This window comes from Daucus carota, chromosome 6, assembly GCF_001625215.2.
Source record: "Daucus carota subsp. sativus chromosome 6, DH1 v3.0, whole genome shotgun sequence".
Taxonomy (NCBI): domain Eukaryota; kingdom Viridiplantae; phylum Streptophyta; class Magnoliopsida; order Apiales; family Apiaceae; genus Daucus; species Daucus carota.
This window is the reverse complement of record NC_030386.2, coordinates 26552174-26579686: the sequence shown is the minus strand read 5'-3', so window position 1 is coordinate 26579686 and position 27513 is coordinate 26552174. Positions and strand designations below refer to the sequence as shown.

Sequence of the window (27513 nt, the reverse complement as noted above, 5' to 3'; positions counted from 1 at the left end):
ATTGACATTCGTATGAAAGGTGTTGCTTATGTAGTTATCCAACTATGTATTTTTTTTTTCCTAATCACAAACTAAATCTTGTTTTGGTTAGTCAATTATGTGAGTCTAGTTATGTGATCTCTTTTTCTTGTACTTGTGTTGTGGATAACATATAAGCAGGGATGGCTTTATGTATTAGAGGGACATAAATTGTTTGTTGTTGCAAGTCCTAGTCTTTATGTTTGAATTGTTTGAGTGATTCCTCTTCTGAAATTTACATGACCTGCTCATTTAGGTCATGTTTTACAGTGTCGTTAACAAGAACTTTCGGACAGTTGAAAGTTCATGAAATTTGATTATATAAATCGGATATATTCAAATCGGATATATAAATTTGAAATATTTGTTAGACTTAAAAAATATTCGGTGCAAGGAAAATGTATTTTTATATATTATATTTTCAAATTTTATTTTTGAAATAAAAATATAGATGTTATATTTTTATTTGAAAAAGAAAATTTTGAAAAATAATGTGTAAAAGTTTTTTTTTTTTTAACGATTCCAATTACGTGATAACAAAAACTCCCTAAAGGTAGCTTGATAGTAAACATAGACCACATTAGTTGAAACCTCTGTTCTAAAATCGCTGATTAATCTCTGTTCCGTAGCTTGCCGAACTGATTAAATCTCTGATTAATCACCGATCAATCCGATTAATTTCCGATCAATTCAATTAATTTCGGATTAATCTTTGTTTCGTGATTTCACCGATTAAGTCTGATTTCCGCTTTTTACAACACTCGTTGAAACATGACAGATTGCTGAGAAGTCCCTGTGTAACTGGCGGCTTTGCAAATCATATGTGTGTCTGTGGCCAAGATCACCGTAAAAATTGAAGTACTAATTAACATAATAAATGATACAGCACTCTTTTCTCATACTAATTGACATAATAATAACCTTATGGCATTCATTACAAGTCCAAGGACAGTTTGTGCTGCCATTAGACGCCTGAGCTATCGCTAACTATACAGACCCTAATCCTTAACTTAACAGTTGCATTCGGAGAAGAGCTTGTCAGAGAAACTCGCTGCTATATTCCTTAATCTTGTAATGAATATTATCCGCGCGTACAGTCTAGCGTTCCTGTCATTATATACAACCAATCCCAGCTGCTTAGTGATGCATATAGGCAACACAGGTCATGCATATGAAGCAAATAAACAACTGACAATTGCTATGATCATTTTAAGTAACATTAGGTGCATGACCAGAAAGAAGAAACCAAAGATAAGTTATTCACAAGTCTACATTTCTCATGACCAGAAAAGGGGGAACTAGTCACATGCTTATGCTTTAGTTATGCTTCTTGAAACAACTCCTGTTTTCAACCAGAGGTGTAACCTCGTATGCAATTTTGACGTATTTTTGAAAATAAGTTTGAAAACATGAGTAGTTTTGCAAATTTTTCCAATTTTTCATTACTTCAGTCCATTTTAAGTTCAGTTGTTGCATGCACCCGTAAAATCCTTACTAAGGATTTCACCGATGAAACTATAATAATTTTGCACCACGAGTCCATGACTATATCTTGAATAGTAAATCATGCTAATTAACTATATAAGACCATCTTGATATTCAAATGCTGCAATAGAAATGAGATGGTCATAGATACATGATAGTACAGTGTAATGCATATCTGTGTATGAGTGTTCGTGATTCCAGACGAATCAAGATAGGACTGGGACTCCCAAGTGAAGATAAACAAGCACTAATTACCTGATGATTTGAGCCTTCACCATTGTTCTTTTGTGGCTTGACATTCAGATCAAACATAGTTCCCCTATTAGCAAGTCCTTGAGTACTGGCATTCATAGTTCGGGCCTTGGAGATGCTGCAATTATCCTGATTCTCTGCAGACACTGGTTTGGATGACTGATTCTGCCCCGTCTTGTCCTTACTTTCACCTTCTAATTTCAAAGTTAGATCTTCTGCCTGAGAAGCCTTATCTCCTGGAAACTAATGTTCAACCCAAAAATTAAAATATGATATGAATTCATTAATCGGGGACTGGGAATCATCAGCTAGCCAATCTATTATACCGTAAAAGAGACACCAACCTCAACTCTCTGCCTGAAAAACAGATATCTTGCATGGTTTCTTTTACTTCCAACATGTATCACCATATCACATTGCAAACAAAGAGAACTTGCATCCGTCTCGCAGTAGAAGAATGCTAGATGCAAGATTTAATGGACCAACTTTATATAGTGTGTTAAATGAAATAGAAATGGTAAAATGTACCAGAAGAACAAAATATGCATACCAGGTTCGTTTTCACATATATCACAACGAGGAACAGCGATGGGGTCAGCCAGCCCAACCCTCACATGCCGACTAGCCAGCTTATTACACATGTGAACCTGCATCCCAGTTACGTTTCAACAAATATATCATAACATGTATTAGGCGGCCACACACAAGATAGTTCGTGAATATAATTGCCACACCTAAGTTGAACAAACTTTGAAGCTCGGAGCAATTGTTCAAGGAAAATCTCTCGTCACAGATCGTTTTTCCAGAGAGTTTAGACAGTAGTCTTAACTCAGATGTTCCGGCCTTAAACATACAGTGATACGGACCAAAATTGATTCCAAACACTACTATGGACTGGAATACAGAAGTTTTCTGCATCTAGATGGCTCTGGCACACTACAATCGTGTAAAGGTGATGCGCCTTACTATTATGATAACGATGATATGTAAACTGATATCACTGCAGCTTCGGCCTTCACATATTTTTTCATCTCAAAATCTGATTTTCTAATATAGTTTAGGTTAATTCAAGAACTATTATGAATTTTTGGCACATACATTCAAAGCTCTAAGGCCAAGTTTCAGACCTGAAGAATAATTAATCCTGCAATAATTAAGCATTCTCCTAGTTCCAATAGAGATTGTACAAACACCAGAATCATAACAACACTAATTCTTTGCAGGCAGCCACCTTACCAGACATAGGTACTCGACTAAAATACATATTCATTCACAACTCGAACAAAAATTTATTTGGCATGTAAAATAAAATGACAAAAAGGAGATGTACAGACCTTCTCATCACAGGAACGGCAGAGGGAGGCCTCATCAGCAGCACAGAAGACCAAGGCGGCAGCGCTCTCACAAGCATCACATAGAGTCCGCATGATTTCGATTCCTATTCGTCTTCACCAAGACACAAACACTCTCATTTCACCTAGCTACATTAATCCATCAACAAGGCTTGTAGACACAAGACTACAAGAAAAAAATAATAGTAGAAGAAATTAATATTTGAAAAACAAAAGCAGACCCACCAAAGTGCTTACACAGAAGCAAACGTGAACAAAAACAAAAGACTTTTTGGTTTGTTGTTGTAGGAGTATTTGTTTGTTACGTAGAGTAAGAGTAGAGGAGTGAGCTTGTGGAAAAGGACAAGCATGGAACTGAGGGTAATTGGAGTGGACGCGTGGGTTATAAATAGGGAGCGATCGATGAGATTTATTATTGAAATTTCCATTCATTCTCCGTCACAGAATGGGTGGTGGTGGGGTTGATGATGACAAAGGAGTTGTGCTAAGCCATCAACTATGTAACAGGACGTGCCTAACTACATGTGTACTCTCTCAACGTTTAATGTTTCTTCTTTTCTGTTTCAAGTGTAAACCTCCTTGATGAGATGTCGATGTGGAAATATATTTTTGCGTTCATACATTTGATTAAGAGAGCAGTGGTTCTCGGGTTCTAGGAACAGGGCTTATCAGGTTTATAAGAGAGTCGAAATCAGTTTGATATCATTTAAAGTGATCAGTTTTTATAAAATCATGCTTTAAGGGAGCGCTCATCAATAATCAAAATGATTTCGTATTCCAAAAATTTCGACTTAGTTCGTAAGAGTCTGATTCATCCACGACCAATTGGAGATGACAATAATGGATGGTCGCCACTATAAACAAAGCTTTTAAACATTGTTTCGTTGCATTCTAAAACCAAGGTAAGTATGCATTTGTGACCAAACAGAAATCAATCAATGAATCAATCGTTTCACAAGAAAAAAACACAATTTTAATCAAGTAATCACCTTATCAACTCCGTTGAAACCGAGTTCAATACACTTCAATATTTTTATCACTATTTTTCTTTTTTGCCCTCAAATGGCAAACCGTCAACTCAACAAGCGATATTCATATATTTATTATCAACTCTATTAGAACTGAGTTGAATACACTTTAACATTTTTACCTCTATTCTCTTTTTTAGCCTCGAAGCAAACCGTCAACTTATCAAGCGACATTCAGATATTTATATGTAGCAGGGGATTCCAAGTCTTGATCTTAAATGTTACTCCCTCGGTTCATTTTTGTTGTCACATTTCTATTTTTGTTTGTCAAATTGACTAAGTTTTGACCAAAGATTATAAATCGCTCTTTCATTATTTTAAAAAAACTGAAAATTACATCCTAAAATAGATTAAAAGCTATTTTTAATTACATCTATATTTTTATTTTTTTAACTGAGAAATTTTAATAAATTACAATTAAATTTTGATCAATTTGACCGATTTAAAACCAAATGTGATAACTAAAAAAAACCCCGTCTATTACGAAATTTTGCCAAAATCAAACTTTGTTCTTAGAAGTGTGTTAATTTGTATGAAATTATCTATGAAATGCAAAGAGAGAGCTTCTGTATATTGCAGAGAAAGAAAACTGTATAAAACTAGACTATACAAACTTGATTACAATGTCTGTGCAGAGTAGTGTATATATACAAGCACTAGCTAACTAACTTCTATACATACATCACCTGATACTATATGTATCTATATAACGCCTAACTAACTCTAACAGATGAGCATCTGATATATCGACTAGCTGTGATGTATTACTGTGCAAAGCATGGTGCTGTGACATAAGTGCATGGTGTGGAGACTGTGATACAGTCTCAATATCCCCCCTCAAGTTCGAAGTAGGTGATGAAAATACTCCCAACTTGGATAGAAGAGTGTCAAACTGGTGGGAAGGGAGAATCTTTGTGAACACATCAGCAAGTTGGTGAGTAGTAGGAAGATAGGTTAATTGCAGTAATCCTTCTAAAACTTTGTCACGTGTAAAGTGGCAATCGATCTCTATATGTTTTGTCCGCTCGTGAAAGACGGGATTCTTGGCAATGGCAATAGCAGATTGGTTGTCACAATGTAAGGTGACAGGTTTCAAATCAGTGACTCCTAATTCTTCGAGCAGTCTCACAGTCCAAGTAACATCTGCAGCGGCTGATGCCATGGCTCTGTACTCACTTTCAGAAGAAGAACGTGAGACAGTGCACTGTTTCTTAGATTTCCAAGCTACTGGAGAAGAACCAAACAGTAGGACATAACCAGTAATGGAGCGTCTAGTGTTAGGACATGATGCCCAATCACTATCAGAATAAGCTTGTAGTGTTAAAGAATCAGATGCTCTGAGTAATATGCCTTGATGTGATGAATGAGCAACATAACGTAATGTATGTGCTAATGCATCCAAGTGTGGTGTACGAGGAGAATGCATGAACTGACTTAAAACTTGAACAGAATAATTCAGGTCTGGTCTGGTATGAGTGAGGTAATTCAATTTACCAACCAGTGATCTGTATAGTTCTGGATCAGACAATAATGGACCATCTGTAGCATCAAGTTTAAGATGCTGTGGTAAAGGAGTGACAACATTCTTAGAAATGTCGAAGGGTAAATCTTGTATCAAATCCTTAGCAAACTTGGTTTGTGTAAGAGCAATGCCATCCTTAACATAATCAACCTCTAGTCCAAGAAAGTAATGCCGGATGCCTAAATCTTTTATGCTGAATGTTTCATGTAAATGAGACTTAATTTGCTGAATACAAGAGTGATCAGTACCTGTGATGATTATGTCATCGACATAAACAGCCATAATGGTAATGTCATGATCTGTCTTCTTAACAAATAGACTGTAGTCATTTTTAGATTGTTTAAAGCCCTGAGCAATTAACTCATGCAGAAGTTTATCGAACCATTCTCTTGATGCTTGCTTAAGTCCGTAAATAGACTTTCTGAGCCGACATACAAGATTTTGTGGATTTGGAATGCCTTCTGGAACTGTCATATAAACTTCCTCAGAAAGATTGCCATGTAGGAATGCGTTATTAACATCAAGTTGAAAAATAGACCATTTTCTGCTTGCTGCAAGTGCCAGTAAACATCGTATGGTGTTCATTTTCACAACAGGAGAAAATGTCTCTTCGTAATCAACCCCATATTGTTGGTTGTAGCCCTTGGCTACTAACCGTGCTTTACAGCGCTCAAGGGAACCATCTGCTCGTAATTTGACTTTAAAAACCCATCTGTGGCCAATGGCTTTCTTTCCTTTAGGCAGTGGAACAAGATCTCATGTCTTGTTTTTGTGTAAAGCTTCAATTTCTTTGTTCATGGCTTCTTGCCATAAGGGATGTGCAACAGCTTCTTTGTAATTTTTAGGTTCAGAAATGTGATCTAATTTGGAAAGAAAAGCAGTATGATGAGTGAATGCAGTATGACAGTGATAGTCCTTAAGATACTGAGGTTGTGTCTTAAGTCTGCTTGAAGTTCTAACAGGGATAGAAGGATTAGAAGAATTTGTAGAAGTGCCAGCATTAGAGGATTCTGTAGAGGTATCAGTACTGAAATCTGCAGTATCAGTACTGAATTCTGCAGTATTGGTAGAATTATTGTGGTTATTTGAATTCTGTGATGCATTTCTAGTTTGAGCATTGGTAAATAACTCAGAATAAAACTCAGATGTAGGTTCTGTGACAGTAGGAAGATAAATTGGATTGGAAGAATAGAAATTGGTGTCTTTGGCAATATTATGAAATGGGAAATGTAATTCATGAAACACAATATCTCTGGATACTGAGATTTTCTGAGAGGAAATATCAAGTACCTTAAACCCCTTCTGAGTAGGTGTATATCCAAGGAACACACAAGGTGAAGCTCTGGGATCTAGTTTTGATCTGTCAACTTGTGAAGTAGAAGTATAACATAAACATCCAAAAGGCTTGAGCAAGCTGTAATCAGGTTCTTCATCATATAGCAGCCTGTATGGAGTTGCATTTTGAATGCTTGAAAGAGGCATTCGATTAATGAGATATGCAGCACACATAATGCACTCTCCCCAGTATTTATCAGGTACTCTTGACTGAAACAATAAAGCCCTTGATGTTTCTAAGAGATGCCTATGTTTCCGTTCTACAACCCCATTTTGTTGAGGGGTGTAGGCACAACTTGTCTGGTGAGTAATCCCCTTATTCTGAAAGAAAATTTTTAATCTCCCTTGACACAGTTCAGGAGCATTGTCAGATCTCACACATAAAACAGTTGATTTAAACTGTTTTTCAGCATACACAATAAAATCTTCAATCACAGTAGATGCATCTGATTTGTACTTAATGAGATGAACCCATGTAAAACGAGTAAAATCATCTACTATAGTAACAAATTGATTACACCCAAACTGTGTTTTGACCTTGTAAGGTCCCCAAAGATCAACATGCAACAATTGTAATGCAGCAGTAGTCTTAATAGAGCTATGAGGAAAAGGAAATCTAGTCTGTCTAGCTAAGGGACATATTTGACAAATAGAATCAGATACATTGTTCAGATCACAAGCAATAGAATTCTTCAAATACTTCAGTTGAGAAAATGGCATGTGGCCAAGTCTGAGATGCCAAAGTTGTGCTGTAGCAGGAGTGTGAGATGCACTGAAACAAAGCTTTGCTGAGGAGGATTTGGACTCCACAGTGTAGAAACCATTTCTCAGGTTACCAAGAAGAATTGGCTGCCTTTTCTGAGAAAGGTCCTGTAAGAAGCAAGAATTGTTGTTGAAAAATATTTGGCAGTTCATATCTCTACAGAGTTTATGAACTGATATAAGTCTAAAATGAAATTCAGGCACATGTAGAACATTTTGTAAAATGATATTGTTACCCAGATCAACAGTGCCTATATGTGCTGCTCTTATTTGACTACCATCTGGTATGGTTATGCAATTATCTGATCCAGTAACAGCAGTGTAATGGATAAAATTATCCAATGATGGTGTAATGTGGTCAGTTGCTCCACTATCTAACAACCAGTTACAGTCAAGAAATGATAGTAAGCAAGTTTTACCTGCCAAATGTGCTTGAGAATTATCAGAAGAATCAACTTTGTGGTTTAAGATCATATGAAGAAGAGTGTTGTACTGATCAGTAGAAAGGGAAGTTGAAATTGCAGCAATGTCCTCAGTAGTAGAAACTGCAGCAACCTTCCTTTCTTTTGGTTGAAATCCTGCAGGGTAACCATGAATCTTGAAGCACCTATCAATGCTGTGACCTGGTATTTTGCAGTTGGTGCAGTAATAGTTGGATCCTTTAGATATCCTGGTGTTCTGGCCTGAATTGCCAGTATTAGATGAACCAAACCTCTGTGAATCAGTCTGGTAATTACCAGAAGAATTAATCCTGTAATTATTAGACTTCTTGTCAGCTATTAAGGCCATACTGTTTGTTTGAGCAACAGTCATTTCCTTATGGTTCTCCTCCTGTGAAATCATATTGTATGGCTGTTGAACAGTAGGTGTTGGAGTCATTAGGAGAATGTGTCCCCTAACAATAGAAAACTGATCATTCAGTTTCATCAGAAATTCAACCAGCCTGTGTTTTTGAAGTCTTTGTTCAACCTTTTGACTCAAATCACAATTTCAAGCAGTATTTTGAGGAATTGGATCAACATCATCCAAACGATCCCAAATTGCTTTAATAGCAGTGTAAAATTCAGAAACAGTCTGTTTACCCTGAGAAATATCAGCTAATTGTTGCTGAAGAGAATAAACTTGTGTAATTGACACAAGTCCAAATCGAGCTTCAAGATCTTTCCAGATATCCTTAGCAGTCTTGAAATACAAGACACTACTAGCAATAGTCTCATCAAGATTGAACAAAATCCAGGTTGTAACCAGAGAATTACAGCGTTCCCAGAGAACATAATCAGGATCATTAACATCAGGTTTCAAGATAGTACCATTAACAAAACCGAGTTTATTTCTAGTAGATAAACTCAGCAACATTGAGCGTTTCCAATTTGCAAATCCAGATCCATTAAATTTCACAGAAACTAACTGATTTGTTGTTGCTTCACTAGGATGAATGTAAAAAACACTTGAAGGATCTACAATAGGTACTGTATTCGCCATAAGAAATGCAAGAAATGTGTATGTACACGCAGAGAGATGAATCTACAGTATTTACAAAGAGGCTAGAGATACGAAGATCGAAGAAGAAGCAGAAAACACCTGATTGAAGAAAACACAAAGATGCAGAAATCACAAATGTAGCAGAGAGATTGCAATCGCGAGAGAGATGAACAGAATCGCCATGAAAATAGTTCACCCGAGATCGTACTGCTCTGATACCATGTTAATTTGTATGAAATTATCTATGAAATGCAAAGAGAGAGCTTCTGTATATTGCAGAGAAAGAAAACTGTATAAAACTAGACTATACAAACTTGATTACAATGTCTGTGCAGAGTAGTGTATATATACAAGCACTAGCTAACTAACTTCTATACATACATCACCTGATACTATATGTATCTATATAACGCCTAACTAACTCTAACAGATGAGCATCTGATATATCGACTAGCTGTGATGTATTACTGTGCAAAGCATGGTGCTGTGACATAAGTGCATGGTGTGGAGACTGTGATACAGTCTCAATAAAGTGTAGCCTCGAAAGATTATGGCAATCTAAAAAGATAAAATAATGACAAATTAGAAGAAGACAACGAGATTTTAAAGCCCGAAAGAAGTTATGTTTTTATCACTATTTTTCTTTTTTGCCCTCAAATGGCAAACCGTCAACTCAACAAGCGATATTCATATATTTATTATCAACTCTATTAGAACTGAGTTGAATACACTTTAACATTTTTACCTCTATTCTCTTTTTTAGCCTCGAAGCAAACCGTCAACTTATCAAGCGACATTCAGATATTTATATGTAGCAGGGGATTCCAAGTCTTGATCTTAAATGTTACTCCCTCGGTTCATTTTTGTTGTCACATTTCTATTTTTGTTTGTCAAATTGACTAAGTTTTGACCAAAGATTATAAATCGCTCTTTCATTATTTTAAAAAAACTGAAAATTACATCCTAAAATAGATTAAAAGCTATTTTTAATTACATCTATATTTTTATTTTTTTAACTGAGAAATTTTAATAAATTACAATTAAATTTTGATCAATTTGACCGATTTAAAACCAAATGTGATAACTAAAAAAAACCCCGTCTATTACGAAATTTTGCCAAAATCAAACTTTGTTCTTAGAAGTGTGTTAATTTGTATGAAATTATCTATGAAATGCAAAGAGAGAGCTTCTGTATATTGCAGAGAAAGAAAACTGTATAAAACTAGACTATACAAACTTGATTACAATGTCTGTGCAGAGTAGTGTATATATACAAGCACTAGCTAACTAACTTCTATACATACATCACCTGATACTATATGTATCTATATAACGCCTAACTAACTCTAACAGATGAGCATCTGATATATCGACTAGCTGTGATGTATTACTGTGCAAAGCATGGTGCTGTGACATAAGTGCATGGTGTGGAGACTGTGATACAGTCTCAATATCCCCCCTCAAGTTCGAAGTAGGTGATGAAAATACTCCCAACTTGGATAGAAGAGTGTCAAACTGGTGGGAAGGGAGAATCTTTGTGAACACATCAGCAAGTTGGTGAGTAGTAGGAAGATAGGTTAATTGCAGTAATCCTTCTAAAACTTTGTCACGTGTAAAGTGGCAATCGATCTCTATATGTTTTGTCCGCTCGTGAAAGACGGGATTCTTGGCAATGGCAATAGCAGATTGGTTGTCACAATGTAAGGTGACAGGTTTCAAATCAGTGACTCCTAATTCTTCGAGCAGTCTCACAGTCCAAGTAACATCTGCAGCGGCTGATGCCATGGCTCTGTACTCACTTTCAGAAGAAGAACGTGAGACAGTGCACTGTTTCTTAGATTTCCAAGCTACTGGAGAAGAACCAAACAGTAGGACATAACCAGTAATGGAGCGTCTAGTGTTAGGACATGATGCCCAATCACTATCAGAATAAGCTTGTAGTGTTAAAGAATCAGATGCTCTGAGTAATATGCCTTGATGTGATGAATGAGCAACATAACGTAATGTATGTGCTAATGCATCCAAGTGTGGTGTACGAGGAGAATGCATGAACTGACTTAAAACTTGAACAGAATAATTCAGGTCTGGTCTGGTATGAGTGAGGTAATTCAATTTACCAACCAGTGATCTGTATAGTTCTGGATCAGACAATAATGGACCATCTGTAGCATCAAGTTTAAGATGCTGTGGTAAAGGAGTGACAACATTCTTAGAAATGTCGAAGGGTAAATCTTGTATCAAATCCTTAGCAAACTTGGTTTGTGTAAGAGCAATGCCATCCTTAACATAATCAACCTCTAGTCCAAGAAAGTAATGCCGGATGCCTAAATCTTTTATGCTGAATGTTTCATGTAAATGAGACTTAATTTGCTGAATACAAGAGTGATCAGTACCTGTGATGATTATGTCATCGACATAAACAGCCATAATGGTAATGTCATGATCTGTCTTCTTAACAAATAGACTGTAGTCATTTTTAGATTGTTTAAAGCCCTGAGCAATTAACTCATGCAGAAGTTTATCGAACCATTCTCTTGATGCTTGCTTAAGTCCGTAAATAGACTTTCTGAGCCGACATACAAGATTTTGTGGATTTGGAATGCCTTCTGGAACTGTCATATAAACTTCCTCAGAAAGATTGCCATGTAGGAATGCGTTATTAACATCAAGTTGAAAAATAGACCATTTTCTGCTTGCTGCAAGTGCCAGTAAACATCGTATGGTGTTCATTTTCACAACAGGAGAAAATGTCTCTTCGTAATCAACCCCATATTGTTGGTTGTAGCCCTTGGCTACTAACCGTGCTTTACAGCGCTCAAGGGAACCATCTGCTCGTAATTTGACTTTAAAAACCCATCTGTGGCCAATGGCTTTCTTTCCTTTAGGCAGTGGAACAAGATCTCATGTCTTGTTTTTGTGTAAAGCTTCAATTTCTTTGTTCATGGCTTCTTGCCATAAGGGATGTGCAACAGCTTCTTTGTAATTTTTAGGTTCAGAAATGTGATCTAATTTGGAAAGAAAAGCAGTATGATGAGTGAATGCAGTATGACAGTGATAGTCCTTAAGATACTGAGGTTGTGTCTTAAGTCTGCTTGAAGTTCTAACAGGGATAGAAGGATTAGAAGAATTTGTAGAAGTGCCAGCATTAGAGGATTCTGTAGAGGTATCAGTACTGAAATCTGCAGTATCAGTACTGAATTCTGCAGTATTGGTAGAATTATTGTGGTTATTTGAATTCTGTGATGCATTTCTAGTTTGAGCATTGGTAAATAACTCAGAATAAAACTCAGATGTAGGTTCTGTGACAGTAGGAAGATAAATTGGATTGGAAGAATAGAAATTGGTGTCTTTGGCAATATTATGAAATGGGAAATGTAATTCATGAAACACAATATCTCTGGATACTGAGATTTTCTGAGAGGAAATATCAAGTACCTTAAACCCCTTCTGAGTAGGTGTATATCCAAGGAACACACAAGGTGAAGCTCTGGGATCTAGTTTTGATCTGTCAACTTGTGAAGTAGAAGTATAACATAAACATCCAAAAGGCTTGAGCAAGCTGTAATCAGGTTCTTCATCATATAGCAGCCTGTATGGAGTTGCATTTTGAATGCTTGAAAGAGGCATTCGATTAATGAGATATGCAGCACACATAATGCACTCTCCCCAGTATTTATCAGGTACTCTTGACTGAAACAATAAAGCCCTTGATGTTTCTAAGAGATGCCTATGTTTCCGTTCTACAACCCCATTTTGTTGAGGGGTGTAGGCACAACTTGTCTGGTGAGTAATCCCCTTATTCTGAAAGAAAATTTTTAATCTCCCTTGACACAGTTCAGGAGCATTGTCAGATCTCACACATAAAACAGTTGATTTAAACTGTTTTTCAGCATACACAATAAAATCTTCAATCACAGTAGATGCATCTGATTTGTACTTAATGAGATGAACCCATGTAAAACGAGTAAAATCATCTACTATAGTAACAAATTGATTACACCCAAACTGTGTTTTGACCTTGTAAGGTCCCCAAAGATCAACATGCAACAATTGTAATGCAGCAGTAGTCTTAATAGAGCTATGAGGAAAAGGAAATCTAGTCTGTCTAGCTAAGGGACATATTTGACAAATAGAATCAGATACATTGTTCAGATCACAAGCAATAGAATTCTTCAAATACTTCAGTTGAGAAAATGGCATGTGGCCAAGTCTGAGATGCCAAAGTTGTGCTGTAGCAGGAGTGTGAGATGCACTGAAACAAAGCTTTGCTGAGGAGGATTTGGACTCCACAGTGTAGAAACCATTTCTCAGGTTACCAAGAAGAATTGGCTGCCTTTTCTGAGAAAGGTCCTGTAAGAAGCAAGAATTGTTGTTGAAAAATATTTGGCAGTTCATATCTCTACAGAGTTTATGAACTGATATAAGTCTAAAATGAAATTCAGGCACATGTAGAACATTTTGTAAAATGATATTGTTACCCAGATCAACAGTGCCTATATGTGCTGCTCTTATTTGACTACCATCTGGTATGGTTATGCAATTATCTGATCCAGTAACAGCAGTGTAATGGATAAAATTATCCAATGATGGTGTAATGTGGTCAGTTGCTCCACTATCTAACAACCAGTTACAGTCAAGAAATGATAGTAAGCAAGTTTTACCTGCCAAATGTGCTTGAGAATTATCAGAAGAATCAACTTTGTGGTTTAAGATCATATGAAGAAGAGTGTTGTACTGATCAGTAGAAAGGGAAGTTGAAATTGCAGCAATGTCCTCAGTAGTAGAAACTGCAGCAACCTTCCTTTCTTTTGGTTGAAATCCTGCAGGGTAACCATGAATCTTGAAGCACCTATCAATGCTGTGACCTGGTATTTTGCAGTTGGTGCAGTAATAGTTGGATCCTTTAGATATCCTGGTGTTCTGGCCTGAATTGCCAGTATTAGATGAACCAAACCTCTGTGAATCAGTCTGGTAATTACCAGAAGAATTAATCCTGTAATTATTAGACTTCTTGTCAGCTATTAAGGCCATACTGTTTGTTTGAGCAACAGTCATTTCCTTATGGTTCTCCTCCTGTGAAATCATATTGTATGGCTGTTGAACAGTAGGTGTTGGAGTCATTAGGAGAATGTGTCCCCTAACAATAGAAAACTGATCATTCAGTTTCATCAGAAATTCAACCAGCCTGTGTTTTTGAAGTCTTTGTTCAACCTTTTGACTCAAATCACAATTTCAAGCAGTATTTTGAGGAATTGGATCAACATCATCCAAACGATCCCAAATTGCTTTAATAGCAGTGTAAAATTCAGAAACAGTCTGTTTACCCTGAGAAATATCAGCTAATTGTTGCTGAAGAGAATAAACTTGTGTAATTGACACAAGTCCAAATCGAGCTTCAAGATCTTTCCAGATATCCTTAGCAGTCTTGAAATACAAAACACTACTAGCAATAGTCTCATCAAGATTGAACAAAATCCAGGTTGTAACCAGAGAATTACAGCGTTCCCAGAGAACATAATCAGGATCATTAACATCAGGTTTCAAGATAGTACCATTAACAAAACCGAGTTTATTTCTAGTAGATAAACTCAGCAACATTGAGCGTTTCCAATTTGCAAATCCAGATCCATTAAATTTCACAGAAACTAACTGATTTGTTGTTGCTTCACTAGGATGAATGTAAAAAACACTTGAAGGATCTACAATAGGTACTGTATTCGCCATAAGAAATGCAAGAAATGTGTATGTACACGCAGAGAGATGAATCTACAGTATTTACAAAGAGGCTAGAGATACGAAGATCGAAGAAGAAGCAGAAAACACCTGATTGAAGAAAACACAAAGATGCAGAAATCACAAATGTAGCAGAGAGATTGCAATCGCGAGAGAGATGAACAGAATCGCCATGAAAATAGTTCACCCGAGATCGTACTGCTCTGATACCATGTTAATTTGTATGAAATTATCTATGAAATGCAAAGAGAGAGCTTCTGTATATTGCAGAGAAAGAAAACTGTATAAAACTAGACTATACAAACTTGATTACAATGTCTGTGCAGAGTAGTGTATATATACAAGCACTAGCTAACTAACTTCTATACATACATCACCTGATACTATATGTATCTATATAACGCCTAACTAACTCTAACAGATGAGCATCTGATATATCGACTAGCTGTGATGTATTACTGTGCAAAGCATGGTGCTGTGACATAAGTGCATGGTGTGGAGACTGTGATACAGTCTCAATAAAGTGTAGCCTCGAAAGATTATGGCAATCTAAAAAGATAAAATAATGACAAATTAGAAGAAGACAACGAGATTTTAAAGCCCGAAAGAAGTTATGTTTTTACGAGATTTTAAATGCCCTCTCTGCAATGTAGGAACGGCAATAAAGATAAAGCTCATAAAAATAAGCCCACTCAGCAACCCTCCCCACACCCATTACTGTAGAATCTTATTAATTCAATCATATAATTAAACGGCGAAAATAATCCAAACCGGTATTCATACATATCACTATTGAATAATTAAAGATATACTCCTATATTGTCCAACACAACTTGAGTGACCAATTCTGTTACCAACACCATTATCAATAAAATAGGATCGACAAAACTTAAAATCAAATTCTAGCTTCGAAAAGTGTATGTATATGGCTTGAAAAACGTATCTCTCCAACCAATTTGTTGTGTGAAGCAACTTTCAAGTAGATAAATCAATCAGCAAACCATTACCGAGTATTGATGAATTGAAACCAACTAGTTTTCTTCACATTGCATTCATATAAAAGATGAAAACTCATTGCATCCATATCAACATTGACGTTTCAAAACACAAAAACAAACTTCTACTCTTTTCTCCTACCACAACCCCCTGTACAAACTACCATCACTCCATCTCACATCTCTCTAAGCCTTCTTCGCTTTCTTCACAGGAGACTTGATTGACTTGGGCTGCTTCGCCTTGGCCTTGGCAGGTGGTGCAGCTCGCTTCTTCGTCTTCTTCACAGCAGGAGAAGCAACAGCCTTTGTCTTCTTCACCGGCTTGGCCTTGGCTGCAACAGGCTTCTTCGCCTTCTCGACTTTCTTCTTAGCCACAACAGGCTTGGGAGCATTAGTTTTGGTGGAGTCGGAGAGCTTGTAGGAGGCCTTGACCTTGATTAGCTTGCCTTTGGTGGCGGAGTTCTTCAATTGGAGCCCTAGAATTTTTCGGAAATTGGCTGGCAACACGGCTTTGTGCTTGTCTTCCATGTATTTGGCAATTGCGTATGGACTTGATCCTGCTCTCTCCTTCAGTGCTGATATTGCCTCTTTGATCATCTGCAATTCCAATATTCAAATTAATATTAGGAAAAATAATACACACATACACAGCATATCATTTGATAAACACTATCTAATTGCCAGAGAGTATCAGGGAGACAGAGATCAAAATATCAGAGGGAGGGAGGGAGAGAGATCAAAATATCGAGAGAGAGAGAGATCAAAATATCTGGGGGAGAGAGAGAGAGAAAGGGAGAGTACCTCAAAATAGGTAGGATGAGAAGCAGTTTTGGCAGATTTGGGCTTGGAGACCTTAGCTTTCTTCTCCTTCACCGGCTTCGCCGCCGGCTTTGAACGTTTCTTCTCGGAAACCACCGTCTTGGGTGGCTCAGCAGCGGCCTTGGAAGCTTCTACAGTCGTCGACATCACGAATATCGGAATACAGAAATGATTAATTATATAACTGAAATGCTGATTTTGTGTTGATGGAATTTGATTTCTTTGTTTTCCTATTTATACTGGAGAAGGAATATATGCTGCAGAGTTTTATGGTTTCTGATTGGTTGATTTGATGGCACCCGGATCGCGATCCTGTGTATGAGAAGTACACGTGGATCTACACACGCCGTTGATTAGGCTTTGAGATATGTGATGTCCCATACTTATCCGCACCTATTTTGTGCCCATTGGTTTTCTTTTGTTTTTTGTTTTTTGTTTTGTTGGAGTGGAGTGTGTTTTTTTGGTGATTTTGTGCGGGTTTTTCGGTTGATTTTTTTTGTTTCTTCACTTAAAACTTAAGGCGATTCAATGTTTTCGAGCTTAGGATTATAATGCAGCTTGAATGAGAAAAAATGGCTGATATATGATTGTGTTTTAGAAAGATCAAATGCATTAGCGTGTGTGGTTTTGTTTTTCGTACAAATTATAATCATAAATCTTGTAAATTAAAAATTAAAATAAAGATTGAAAGCAGGGCTTCACATTCAACTTTAAGAAAATTATGTAGCATTCTCAATACAAATTAGTCCCACAAATGAAGGAAAATGTATAATGTTAAGATTTTTTTTATGAAATAAGTTTAAGTATCCCTGGCTTAAGCACAGGGTGTTTTATAACAAAATTACGAAAGTAAGACTATGTTAGAAACACTTATTCGTAGTATTTGTGTAAAAAGTTAAGAAATACTACTTCTTAAAAGAAGTTAGGAATATTAGTTTTTATTTCAGAAATTCTATTTCCTTACCAAATAATTTAACCGTTTATAAGTCTTAACTTGCTTCTGACTTATTTTTATTTTTTAATTTAAATAAAAGATATTTTTTTAAGTTTACTCAAACAGCCCCATAACATTCAGAAACATAAAGGTGAGAAGAGTAAAATCATAAGCTTATCTCAAAAACTAACCTCAAATATATGAATCATGACAATCATGCTTCTTGACTTAACATAATCAGCCTAAACCTCGTTAATAATCATGAACCTCAAAAAAACATCGAACACTGCAATATGAATTGTTAACGCTAAATTTGGTATAAAACTAGCAAAATGTTATATTTCATTTTAATTGTAGAATTGAGTATAAAAATGTAAGTAGGAAAATGGAAGGAAACAACAAGTTTGTTAAGTTTACAGTATGTTTCAATTCATGTAGAAGATAACTAAGAAGTTAAATAAATATATATTTATTTAACTTTTTTTTTCTATTCAAAAAAAAGAAGTTAAATAAATATATATTTATTTGGTGTTATTTTAAATTTACTTATCCGAGTGGAAATTCTATTTTAAGATAGCTGATAACTTTTTGATATTAAAATATATCGATAACTATACGTATATTAGAACTATTATGGATCATGATCCTATCAAATTTTAAAAAGTATCTTTTTACTTGTAATTAAAGTGTGCAAAATATCATAAAGATATTTAATTTTAAAACAATACTCTTTTACCTATACTTTTTTCATAACACACCAATTTGCAACAATATTTATAAACAAATTCTAAACAGACTCAAATACACCATTTAGCACTGTTCTGTTCTTGCAGGTAACAACAAGTTTTTACTCCCTCTGTCCCATTTTAACTGATGTTTGACTTTTTAACACGTATATTTAGGTGTAAAAATGACATACCTACACTTAATAAAAAAATTCAATTCTTATATCAAATAAAAATTTAGATTCTAAACTTTTATTTGATATAAATTTTATAAAAAATAATTATGTTTAGATGTGATTTTTTTAACATCTTAAAATACGTGTAAAAAAGTCAAAAGCAGTTAAAATGGGACGGAGGGAGTACTTAAAAACAAGAGTGGAAAACTTTTGACAAATTCAAAAATAGATTTTTTTTCGAACAACTTCTATCTTAAAAGTTATTTTCAAGAAAATCGGATTTTTTCTATGCTTTTGAAAATAATTTCTTTTTACGAATATTTTGTCTAAAAAAACTGCAAGGTATATCAAAAAGTGTTCTCAATTTTTTTTTTGAAATTTAATTGTTGAATAATTGGGCAACTCACAATAATAATAATGAGGACCTTCCATGCACATCAATCTTCCAATCAAAATTAATTATATGCCGAACATCGTTGTTTAGTGCTGAGCATTCGGTCGGTTCGGTCCAGAACCGGACCGAACCGAAAACCGAATTTATAATTTTTTCCGTACCGAACCAGACCGAAATTAGTATATGGACCGAACTGAAATAATACGGTTCGGTTCAGTTCTTTCCTTAAGAACCGAATTTTAATCAAAAATATGAAAATCACAGGTCTATTCTTCTTGCACATCCACCCCACTGTTGTAGCCTGCACCGGCTTGCACCTTCCTTCACTTTTCAATATGTTGCGCATGGCCACCAGCAAAACACAAAGTCACGAACCAATAATCAATGCAACCCGTAGGCCTCGGGCCGTAGACCCACAAACCCATAAGCCCGTTAGCCATCCTCCAATATTCATCACCAAAAAAACCGCAGGCTTAACCGAAGCAGGTGACCCAGCTACTTGTAAGCATCCTGCTGACTAACTCCAAGCAGCTAGACATGTGGCAGCCATCTTGGTACCATGTCACCCCCGAAATTCCGGACTAACTTCCACCTGGGATACATAGCTCATCCGACTCACCCATCTGCACACTAGACTAGCCTACTCCCTTCCCCCTAAGCAGCCATCTCTCTTGATATAAATAAGAATGTCCAAATGACTGGAAAAGTGTTAAGTACCATGCACAAATCCAAAAAGAACATAACCATGACGGCTACGGACTTCTACGAAGATTCCTACGGCCATCAATTCAAAAACCTGTACAAATATGAATCTCCGATTCTTACTTGTCGTTTTGATTCTTGAACCTCGATTGCTTGATTCTTCGGACCTGATTGCTTTGTTTCTGATCAGTGGTTAGGGTTTGAGGGGGTGGCTCAAGAACTTTAGTCGTGGTTATGTGTCTAACATCCGGGACTAATAGCACATCTGCACATCTGGGACTAATTTACAAAAGATATATTATATTTTATATATTAAATTATCAATATATATATAGGTCGGTCTATTCGGTCCGGAACCGAATTTTTTTTTAAAAAATCGGACCGCACCGAAATGTAATTCGGTTCGGACCGAAAAACCGAAAAAACCGAAATTCTGAAAAATTTGGAACCGAACCGGACCGAATTTACACGGTTCGGTTCGGTTCTTCGGTTCCAGTTCGGTTTTGCTCAGCCCTACCGCTGTATGCTAATAACACCAGATTTTTAGCGGATTCGCAAATACATCAATTGAAAAACGAAAATGTTTAAGCAAGTTAAGTACGATTGATTGAGATTATTATTCTGACTGACGTGGCGAATGTGTTATGACACGAGACCCGGGAAGGAAAGAGCATAATTAGAAGCAACAACCTGCAAAACTATCCGTAAAAAAAAAAAAAAAAAAAACCTGCAAAACTGATTTAAAAAGGACAGCTAATTATCCAACAAACTAGTCCAAACGACACCAAGTCACATCAAAACGTTGTCGTTTCATCCCCATTCCTGTCCTAATTCTGAAACGCCACTAAAAAAGAAAAAGAAACATATTTTTTTGAAGAAGAAGCATCTTAACATTTTTACAATTCAACATCAAAAAAAAATTATATTCCTCACATTGATCATCCTCAGCTCTGGTAAATCCTTAGCTCTGTATCTATAATTAATCTTTATATTAACTTTGTGCATTTTTTTCATTTGTTGATTTACTGTTTATTTTAATTATTGCTGAGCTCAATGATTTGTTACTTTGAAGTTTGACCTGTTGCTAATTTTGCTCGGTGATCTTGTTTATATATGTATCTATAGTTGTCTGTATAGTTGTGTGTATATTGGATCTGTATTTGATCACTTGCATTAGTTGCTGATTGTTATGAACTTCATTGTAAATTAAGCTGTGATCTGAATAGATTTGTCATCAGATTTTAGTTGAAGTTAGTCTTTACTTATTTAGGTTTTAATTTTAGTTAAATAGTAGTAAGAAATGCAGTATACATTAAGGGGACGTTTGATAACAGGTTGGAATGGGTATCGGGAATGAGAATGAGGGGATGGGAATGGAGGGTATGAGAATTGGTATGTCAAGGGGAGTTGAAGGAATGATTTACCCACCAAGTGGGAATGAGGTTCCCATTCCATATAACAAAATTGCAAACCTAAACACCAACACATGGGTTTGAGGTTCCGGTTCCCGTTAACCGGGCTCATTAACCATGAACCAAAAGCCACCTGAGTTGATGGTAATTGTTTCAGTTATTGTTAGTAGTTGAGGGGATGGAGGCGGAATCAGGGACTAACAAGCTCAATTGCACTTTGAACTGACAAGACAAAGTTTTTGTTTTGTTTTTATGATATTGAACCTATGTGTTTGCTTCGTTTCCCCCTTTTAGCTCTGTGTTATGTGCGAGTGAATTTTTAATCTAGTATAGTGACTGACATGTGAGTAAATTAAGCTGACTAGATTTGACTCTTTTTGAAGTGTAGTTCTATTTGTGCTTTAGGTTTTCTTTTGTGGAATTGGGTTAGACAAGAGGGTGACCTAGGTTGGGTCATGGATGTGCTTCAAATAGTTATTAGTATTGTTTTGGTTTTTGACCTATGTTGTCCTTCTGCATGGTGATTCCCGCCAATTGTTGTGAACTTGTGATACTTGATCCTAGATCAGAATGTGGGTTTGATTAGTGCTATACAAATGTAATCTAGCTCTGGATGATCGATTGAACTACTTGCCTCAAATGTGATTCGATTATTGGTCATAGTCTGTAGGACTTCCATGTATCTGATTAAAGGCCAATTTGGAAATGCTATATCAATGCATTCGATGCTTACAGTTCAAACTTTCTACTTTGGCCTTTATTAGAAAAATAAAGTTAGTTGAATTTGATCTAGAGTCCAGATATTGGGACTACACCGATGCTACCTTACAACAGTTACAAGACAATACATTCTCACTTGTGAAATTTTCTTGTGTTTAGGTCTTTATGTTAAGCCAACTAAATAACATGTATATGTGTGATTGATGCTTTCTTTGAGGAACATAGTGACAAATCTGCCTTGCATATAACACCTTAATATATCATGGTCCCATTTGCAACAACATTGCATATTTTTGAAAACCAATAGAGGCTGCGCCTGTCTGAAATTATAGCCTAAAAGCTAAAATCTAGGTAAAAACTCCACTAATGCACCAAAGTTTATAAGTTAAAAGTATTTGAGAAGCTCTTAGCCTCTGATTCCCAGTTATCTGTTCAAAAATAATTTAGTTAGATAATTGAAAAACCATCTCGACTATAAATTCAAACTTGGTACAAATTTTGCTTCTTGTTATCTTAGCGTTTGGAACCAAATAAATTAATATATAGCTTGGCAAAAAAATTTATGATAGTTTTATCACCAAAATTCAATCCAACTTGTACGTTTATGACATAGATCGAATTTCATCATATTTTTTTTTGCATGGAATACCTATGTGGTCGTGTTACCTATTCCTCTATAAAATTTGCTAAATTTTGCGTTTTCTTTATTATATTTTGCTTTGACTTGTTAAAATTTAAACTTTGTATCTTAAAGTTTAAACATGTATACAAATTTATCAATCTTAAATATAATACTAATTACTCTCTATTTATAATTAGCAGCTATGACATGATATAATCTCCACTTGCTATTCCTTAGGTCATGAGTCTTCACCAGGAACTGCAATGTGGGAGCAGCAGTTAAAATCAAAATGATATTATTACCAACTTTATTCTAGTTTTGTAACAAGTTGCATGAAGTTTCAGTCTTAATTGATTATGGTCGTAAAATTTTAAAAGCTACCTGTTTTTTACAAATGCTGGCTATTACTTCTTTTAGAGTCTATAATATCTTATCTGCTGTTTGATGCTAATTTTATTCCATTTGGATTATAGTTAACAGTTCCAGATTCTAAAAACGATGGAATTTCCTTTCCAATCTTTTCTTTTTTCTCATTGTTTGTAGTTAGTGAAAGTGATAGTCATATCTGCTAGAGGGGGTTCTTTGAAGGAGCTTTGGGTGCCATTTCAAGGAGCTTTGCTTTTTCCAGAGGAATGGTACGGCATTTAACATTTTAAACAACTTAGTGTCCTTTTTTTTTTTTTTGCTGAATAGGCTATTGTTTGTGCTTCTTTTCCTGACATTTTCCTTTCTTCGTTTTCTTCTTCTTTTTTTTCCCTACTAATTCTTATTTTATGCCCAATTAAGTGAATACATGACATGACATTTTACTTCGTGAGATTATTTCAGAATGACGGGCTGACCTCGTATATAGGGCTTTTATACTTTTTAAGGCATAGTTTAAACCTAGCTACTGCTCTCTCTGCTGGTGTAATCAGTTCACCGATGATTATGAATAGGTAGCCCGGTCTCCAGTTCTGTTATTGGCTCTAGTTCATGCATTGGACCGAGCGACCACGGACAGACCACGCTATATATAGGTTTTTACATCTACTAAAAATGTAAGAATATAGAGTAACACAAGTAGTTTACTAATTATTCAATTACTGATAATTAGATAATTGTCGAAAGATGTCAAATAGAGTTATCAAATTATGTGATATTTAACTCGTAAGAAATTAATGATTTAAAATTTTATTGTATTAGCAACAGGGATAATGTAATATAATATTTTTATATAAAAATTGTAAAAAATTATACTTCATAATATAAGAATATCATCAGAATGTAATGTATACACCATCAAGGGCTCTGGTGTATCCAGGTTGTTAGCTCAAGGGGTTTCGAAAACTATGTTTGTTCCCTTTCTCTTTTCGCCAACCTTCATCACCCAGGCTAGAGCCCTTGGAAATTCGGAAGTATGCTTCAAAGTAATGATGACAGTACTTATAATGTCTGTGGATAATGTTGATGTACTTCTGTAATTTAGTTAGGCGAAAAAACTGAAATTACTAAATCAGGTTACAAATTTTGTTTACTACTAATTACAATACAAAAGATAATCTTAATTTTTTCAGCAAAGAATTTTAGTTGGTTTTCTTGGGGTTGAGAGTGGGGTTCGGGAGATGGGCAAAAAAAATTCAAAATTTGTGGAGGCAACAGTAGTGTAACTCAGATTTTCAGCATTACATTTTTGGGGAATTAAGCACTGATTTGGCAATTTCAGCTTAGCCAAACAGGTATGCATTTAAAAAAGTGAACGCCTCAACTCAGAAGATGTTTTTAGTTTTATGTGAAGTTATATAAATATTTATCGAAGTTGTCTGGCGCAGGGCTGATGACTATTGTGTAGTTAGAATTTTCTTGCAAGTCTGCCCACACTTGGTTACTTATGAACTTGTTATCTCCTTGAACTTCAAAAGGCTCTGTTCCAGTAATAAAGAAATAAAAACACCTTGCCCGCAAATTAGTTTATAATTTACTCCTGGAAGTTAATGTAGCTGATTTGTGCATGTATAAAGGAACACAATCACTTAACAATAAAGACTTTCATGGCCATCATGGCTGAGAGGGATGCTGCCATTCGAGAGCGGAACATGGCTCTGGAGGAAAGGAAAAGGGCCTTTGCTGAGCGTGATATGGCAATGTTGCAGCGAGATGCAGCACTTCAAGAGCGTGATTCTGCTATGAGAGAACGAGACGAGGCAATGGCTACACTACGGTACAAAGGGGGAAGTTCAGTGAACGAGAATAATACGAGTTCTGACTTTCCCAATAATGGGGTAGGACGTGGAACAAAAAGCATTCAAGAAGACCAGCAAATGCATATAATGTATGATATGTCTTCTGGAAAATATAGCCCAGGAGATATCATGACAGATTCCTATCAGATTAATGATGTTCCTACTGAACATGTTAAACCAAGGAAGGTTAAGCAAACAGAAGAGAATAAAGAATTTCCTAAAAAGCCAGCGAAGTCACGGAGGGTGAGTAGAAAAGGAGCTGAAAATCTGAAAAAAGAGGGATCCGCATCTGCATCAAATATTTGCAAAATTGAGCAGGATTTGGGTGCGGATGAGAACCAAGGTAGTCAGATTGCTGGTTGGAAAGATAGTTTAGAACTAAATCAGGTAAATTTTGATGATTCTGCCATGCCGATTCCCGTATGCTCCTGCACAGGAGTACCCCAACCATGCTATAAGTGGGGGAATGGTGGGTGGCAGTCTGCCTGTTGCACAACTACAATGTCCATGTACCCTTTACCTCAAGTATCAAACAAGCGATATTCTCGTGTTGGGGGGAGGAAGATGAGCGGAGGTGCTTTCAGCAAATTACTAACTCGATTGCATGATGAAGGTTATGACCTATCGAGTCCTCTTGATTTAAAGGACCACTGGGCAAAACATGGCACCAATCGCTACAGCACTGTAAAATAGCTTGCAACTCTATGCAAAGATTGGAGACATAAGCTATGGCACTGAGTTTATTCTGAAGTGGATATCTGGTGTTTTGGATGGGTATCGAGATCAAACACATTTTAGAGACCAGATGGTTCACAGCTTACTTGGTATTTTTCCTACCTGCAAATCCTGCAATTATATTTCCTTATTTTTTATTTATATCTTTCTTATAGGAATTTGATTGAGCAGAACTTTGATCTATGGCTGACAGCCAAACAAAAAGATGTTGTACCAGCTTTTGAATGATTGTAATGGAATAGAAACAACAGGATCGTATGCTATATTCTTGTATTGTTTTACATTTTTATTTCCTTTTTTCTTGCAGCAGCTAGAGGTTATACTGTTGATACCAATCTCACTCGCTTAAGAGAACAACTATAAAATAGGGGCCCAGAATACTGGGAGTGAGAAGCTCAAACTCGAGAACTCTTCTAAATCTGAGTTCACATACAATAATATTACTGTGTATTATTGACTTCCTCCCATGGCAGATGTTGGACACGTCCTCAATCAGGCACACACATGTCCAAAGGCCAGCATAATTAACGGACGGTCCCAATCATTGGCCTATAATGGTTGGGGCAATGGGGTTGTTGTTGGGCCACAGCCCAATAAGGAAAAGCCAAGCCAATTAAGAGGCCCAGAATGCAAACTATAGCCCAGCTGATCCGAAAACAAACGGAATTCACATAATCCTTTCTTTAGTTGTGAGCTTGCAGTGCGAGCTTGAGCCTCGTCGTCTTTTTGATGATGACGCAGATCTAGACATGGAGGAGCAACCAACTTGTTCAGATCCGGTTGGAGGTCACCGATGCCGAGCTTCAAAAATGATGGCGACAAAGCCGCAGGGGAAAAGAGTTCTGACGAGTGATGCTAGGCTTCATTTGGAGGATGAGGTTAAGTCTCTTGACAACGAACGCCGTCTCCTCGTGGCGAAATTGAGGCAAAAATGAGTAACAACACATCTAAAAGCTGAACTGATGGTCAATTAGAATGAAACCGACCATCTGTGTATCAAACTGAGGATTATAAACTTTTTTGGAGGACTTCTAAAAAATAACATACTTATAGAGATGATCAATTAGAAGGAAGCCCAACATCTGAGTATCAAACAGAGGACTTCTACTAAAAAATGAACATACTTATAGAGATGATCAATTAGAAGGAAGCCCGACATCTGAGTATCAAACGGAGGATTATGAACCTTCTTGGAGGAATTCTATTAAAAATGAACATATTTATAGAGATGGTCAATTAGAAGGAAACCCATCATCTGAGTGTCAAATTGAAGAACGTTCTTAGAGGACTTGTACTAAAAATGAACATACTTACAGAGAGGGTTTTGAGGGTTCATTCAGCTCCAAACGTCACAAAATAAAATCATTTTATGATGATATGGAGGAGAACTCAAGTGCCTCTGAACTAAGGAGTCATAGAGGTTCAGAATTCACTGAACTCCAAGAAGACGAGCTCTCGTCAAGGACTTCATCCGAACCCAATCGAGGGATTGGAGTTACACTTAAAAAATCCCTTGTCGGAAGATATTGAGACACAACAAAACACTCCAAAAGTAGAGACAAAACAAACATTTTAAAGGAAAAGACACGTGAACATCCAAAAAAATGGGTTTTATTGAAAGAAATTAAAGAAGTTTGAGCTTCACACCAGAGAAAAATAAATAAAAACTCATCGAAAAGCTTGAAAAAGGAAAAAAGACAACTTAGAGCATCTGCAGCGGGAGCCCGTTTTCCTCTTTTTTCAGGACTCATAATCATGCCAAATAAGCAAAAGATGGTAAGTGGTTTTTTCACTCCAACAATAAAAACAACTCTTTCGTCTAAGTAGGAATCGTTCATACATATACGTAAACTTATTTCAGTTGAAATGTTAATAAAATAGTATAAAAATGGCACTGCTGACAGAAGTGGCTCGGGACACCAGAAGGCCTCGACACTTTTTTCTTGTTACTCCAATGCAAGTTACTTTTACGTGATTCGATGCATCATTTGACCTCCGTTGCGGATGCTCTTAGAGAATATCCGATCATTCTTAAATTCAACCTAAATTTTAGCATTATAGTTGATGCGATCAATGTTTTTCCATTCT

At 36.2% G+C, this 27513-nt stretch overlaps 3 protein-coding genes across 5 annotated transcripts; 1 reads left to right on the top strand and 2 right to left on the bottom strand.

The window, feature by feature from the left end:
• Positions 1 to 859: 859 nt before the first annotated feature.
• LOC108225112 (B-box zinc finger protein 18) lies at positions 860 to 3462 on the bottom strand. Of its 3 annotated transcripts, XM_064079788.1 has the most exons (6): positions 3333 to 3462; positions 3090 to 3201; positions 2306 to 2402; positions 2082 to 2215; positions 1759 to 1998; positions 982 to 1125 (listed from the first exon to the last, which is right to left on the bottom strand). In XM_064079788.1, the coding sequence occupies exons 2-6, from the start codon at positions 3180 to 3182 to the stop codon at positions 1117 to 1119; spliced, it is 573 nt and encodes a 190-aa protein (XP_063935858.1). In that variant the 5' UTR covers positions 3183 to 3201; positions 3333 to 3462; the 3' UTR covers positions 982 to 1116. The 3 variants fall into 3 exon arrangements, with proteins under 3 accessions (XP_017255416.1, XP_063935858.1, XP_063935857.1); XM_017399927.2 differs by lacking the exon at positions 3333 to 3462 and having other exon boundaries at positions 860 to 1125; positions 2100 to 2215; positions 3090 to 3283; XM_064079787.1 differs by lacking the exon at positions 3333 to 3462 and having other exon boundaries at positions 3090 to 3268.
• A 12524-nt stretch (positions 3463 to 15986) lies between these two features.
• LOC108224825 (histone H1) lies at positions 15987 to 17039 on the bottom strand. Its single transcript, XM_017399556.2, has 2 exons — positions 16766 to 17039; positions 15987 to 16561 (listed from the first exon to the last, which is right to left on the bottom strand). Exons 1-2 carry the CDS (start codon positions 16928 to 16930, stop codon positions 16151 to 16153), a joined length of 576 nt encoding a protein of 191 aa, XP_017255045.1. The 5' UTR covers positions 16931 to 17039; the 3' UTR covers positions 15987 to 16150.
• A 3489-nt stretch (positions 17040 to 20528) lies between these two features.
• LOC108192882 (protein BASIC PENTACYSTEINE6) lies at positions 20529 to 25688 on the top strand. Its single transcript, XM_017359404.2, has 3 exons — positions 20529 to 20667; positions 23012 to 23103; positions 24469 to 25688. Exons 2-3 carry the CDS (start codon positions 23101 to 23103, stop codon positions 25381 to 25383), a joined length of 918 nt encoding a protein of 305 aa, XP_017214893.1. The 5' UTR covers positions 20529 to 20667; positions 23012 to 23100; the 3' UTR covers positions 25384 to 25688.
• Positions 25689 to 27513: the final 1825 nt, after the last annotated feature.

What these genes read in the sequence shown, in the direction of transcription:
- LOC108225112 (XM_064079788.1), bottom strand. Translation starts at nt 3,182, where the DNA reads ATGCGGACTCTATGTGATGCTTGTGAGAGCGCTGCCGCCTTGGTCTTC. An exon ending in GCCGTTCCTGTGATGAGAAG is followed by an intron (nt 2,403 to 3,089) that starts GTCTGTACATCT and finishes ACTGGGATGCAG; the next exon opens with GTTCACATGTGTAATAAGCT. An exon ending in TATATGTGAAAACGAACCTG is followed by an intron (nt 2,216 to 2,305) that starts GTATGCATATTT and finishes TCTTGCATCTAG; the next exon opens with CATTCTTCTACTGCGAGACG.
- LOC108224825 (XM_017399556.2), bottom strand. Translation starts at nt 16,930, where the DNA reads ATGTCGACGACTGTAGAAGCTTCCAAGGCCGCTGCTGAGCCACCCAAG. An exon ending in CTCATCCTACCTATTTTGAG is followed by an intron (nt 16,562 to 16,765) that starts GTACTCTCCCTT and finishes TTGGAATTGCAG; the next exon opens with ATGATCAAAGAGGCAATATC.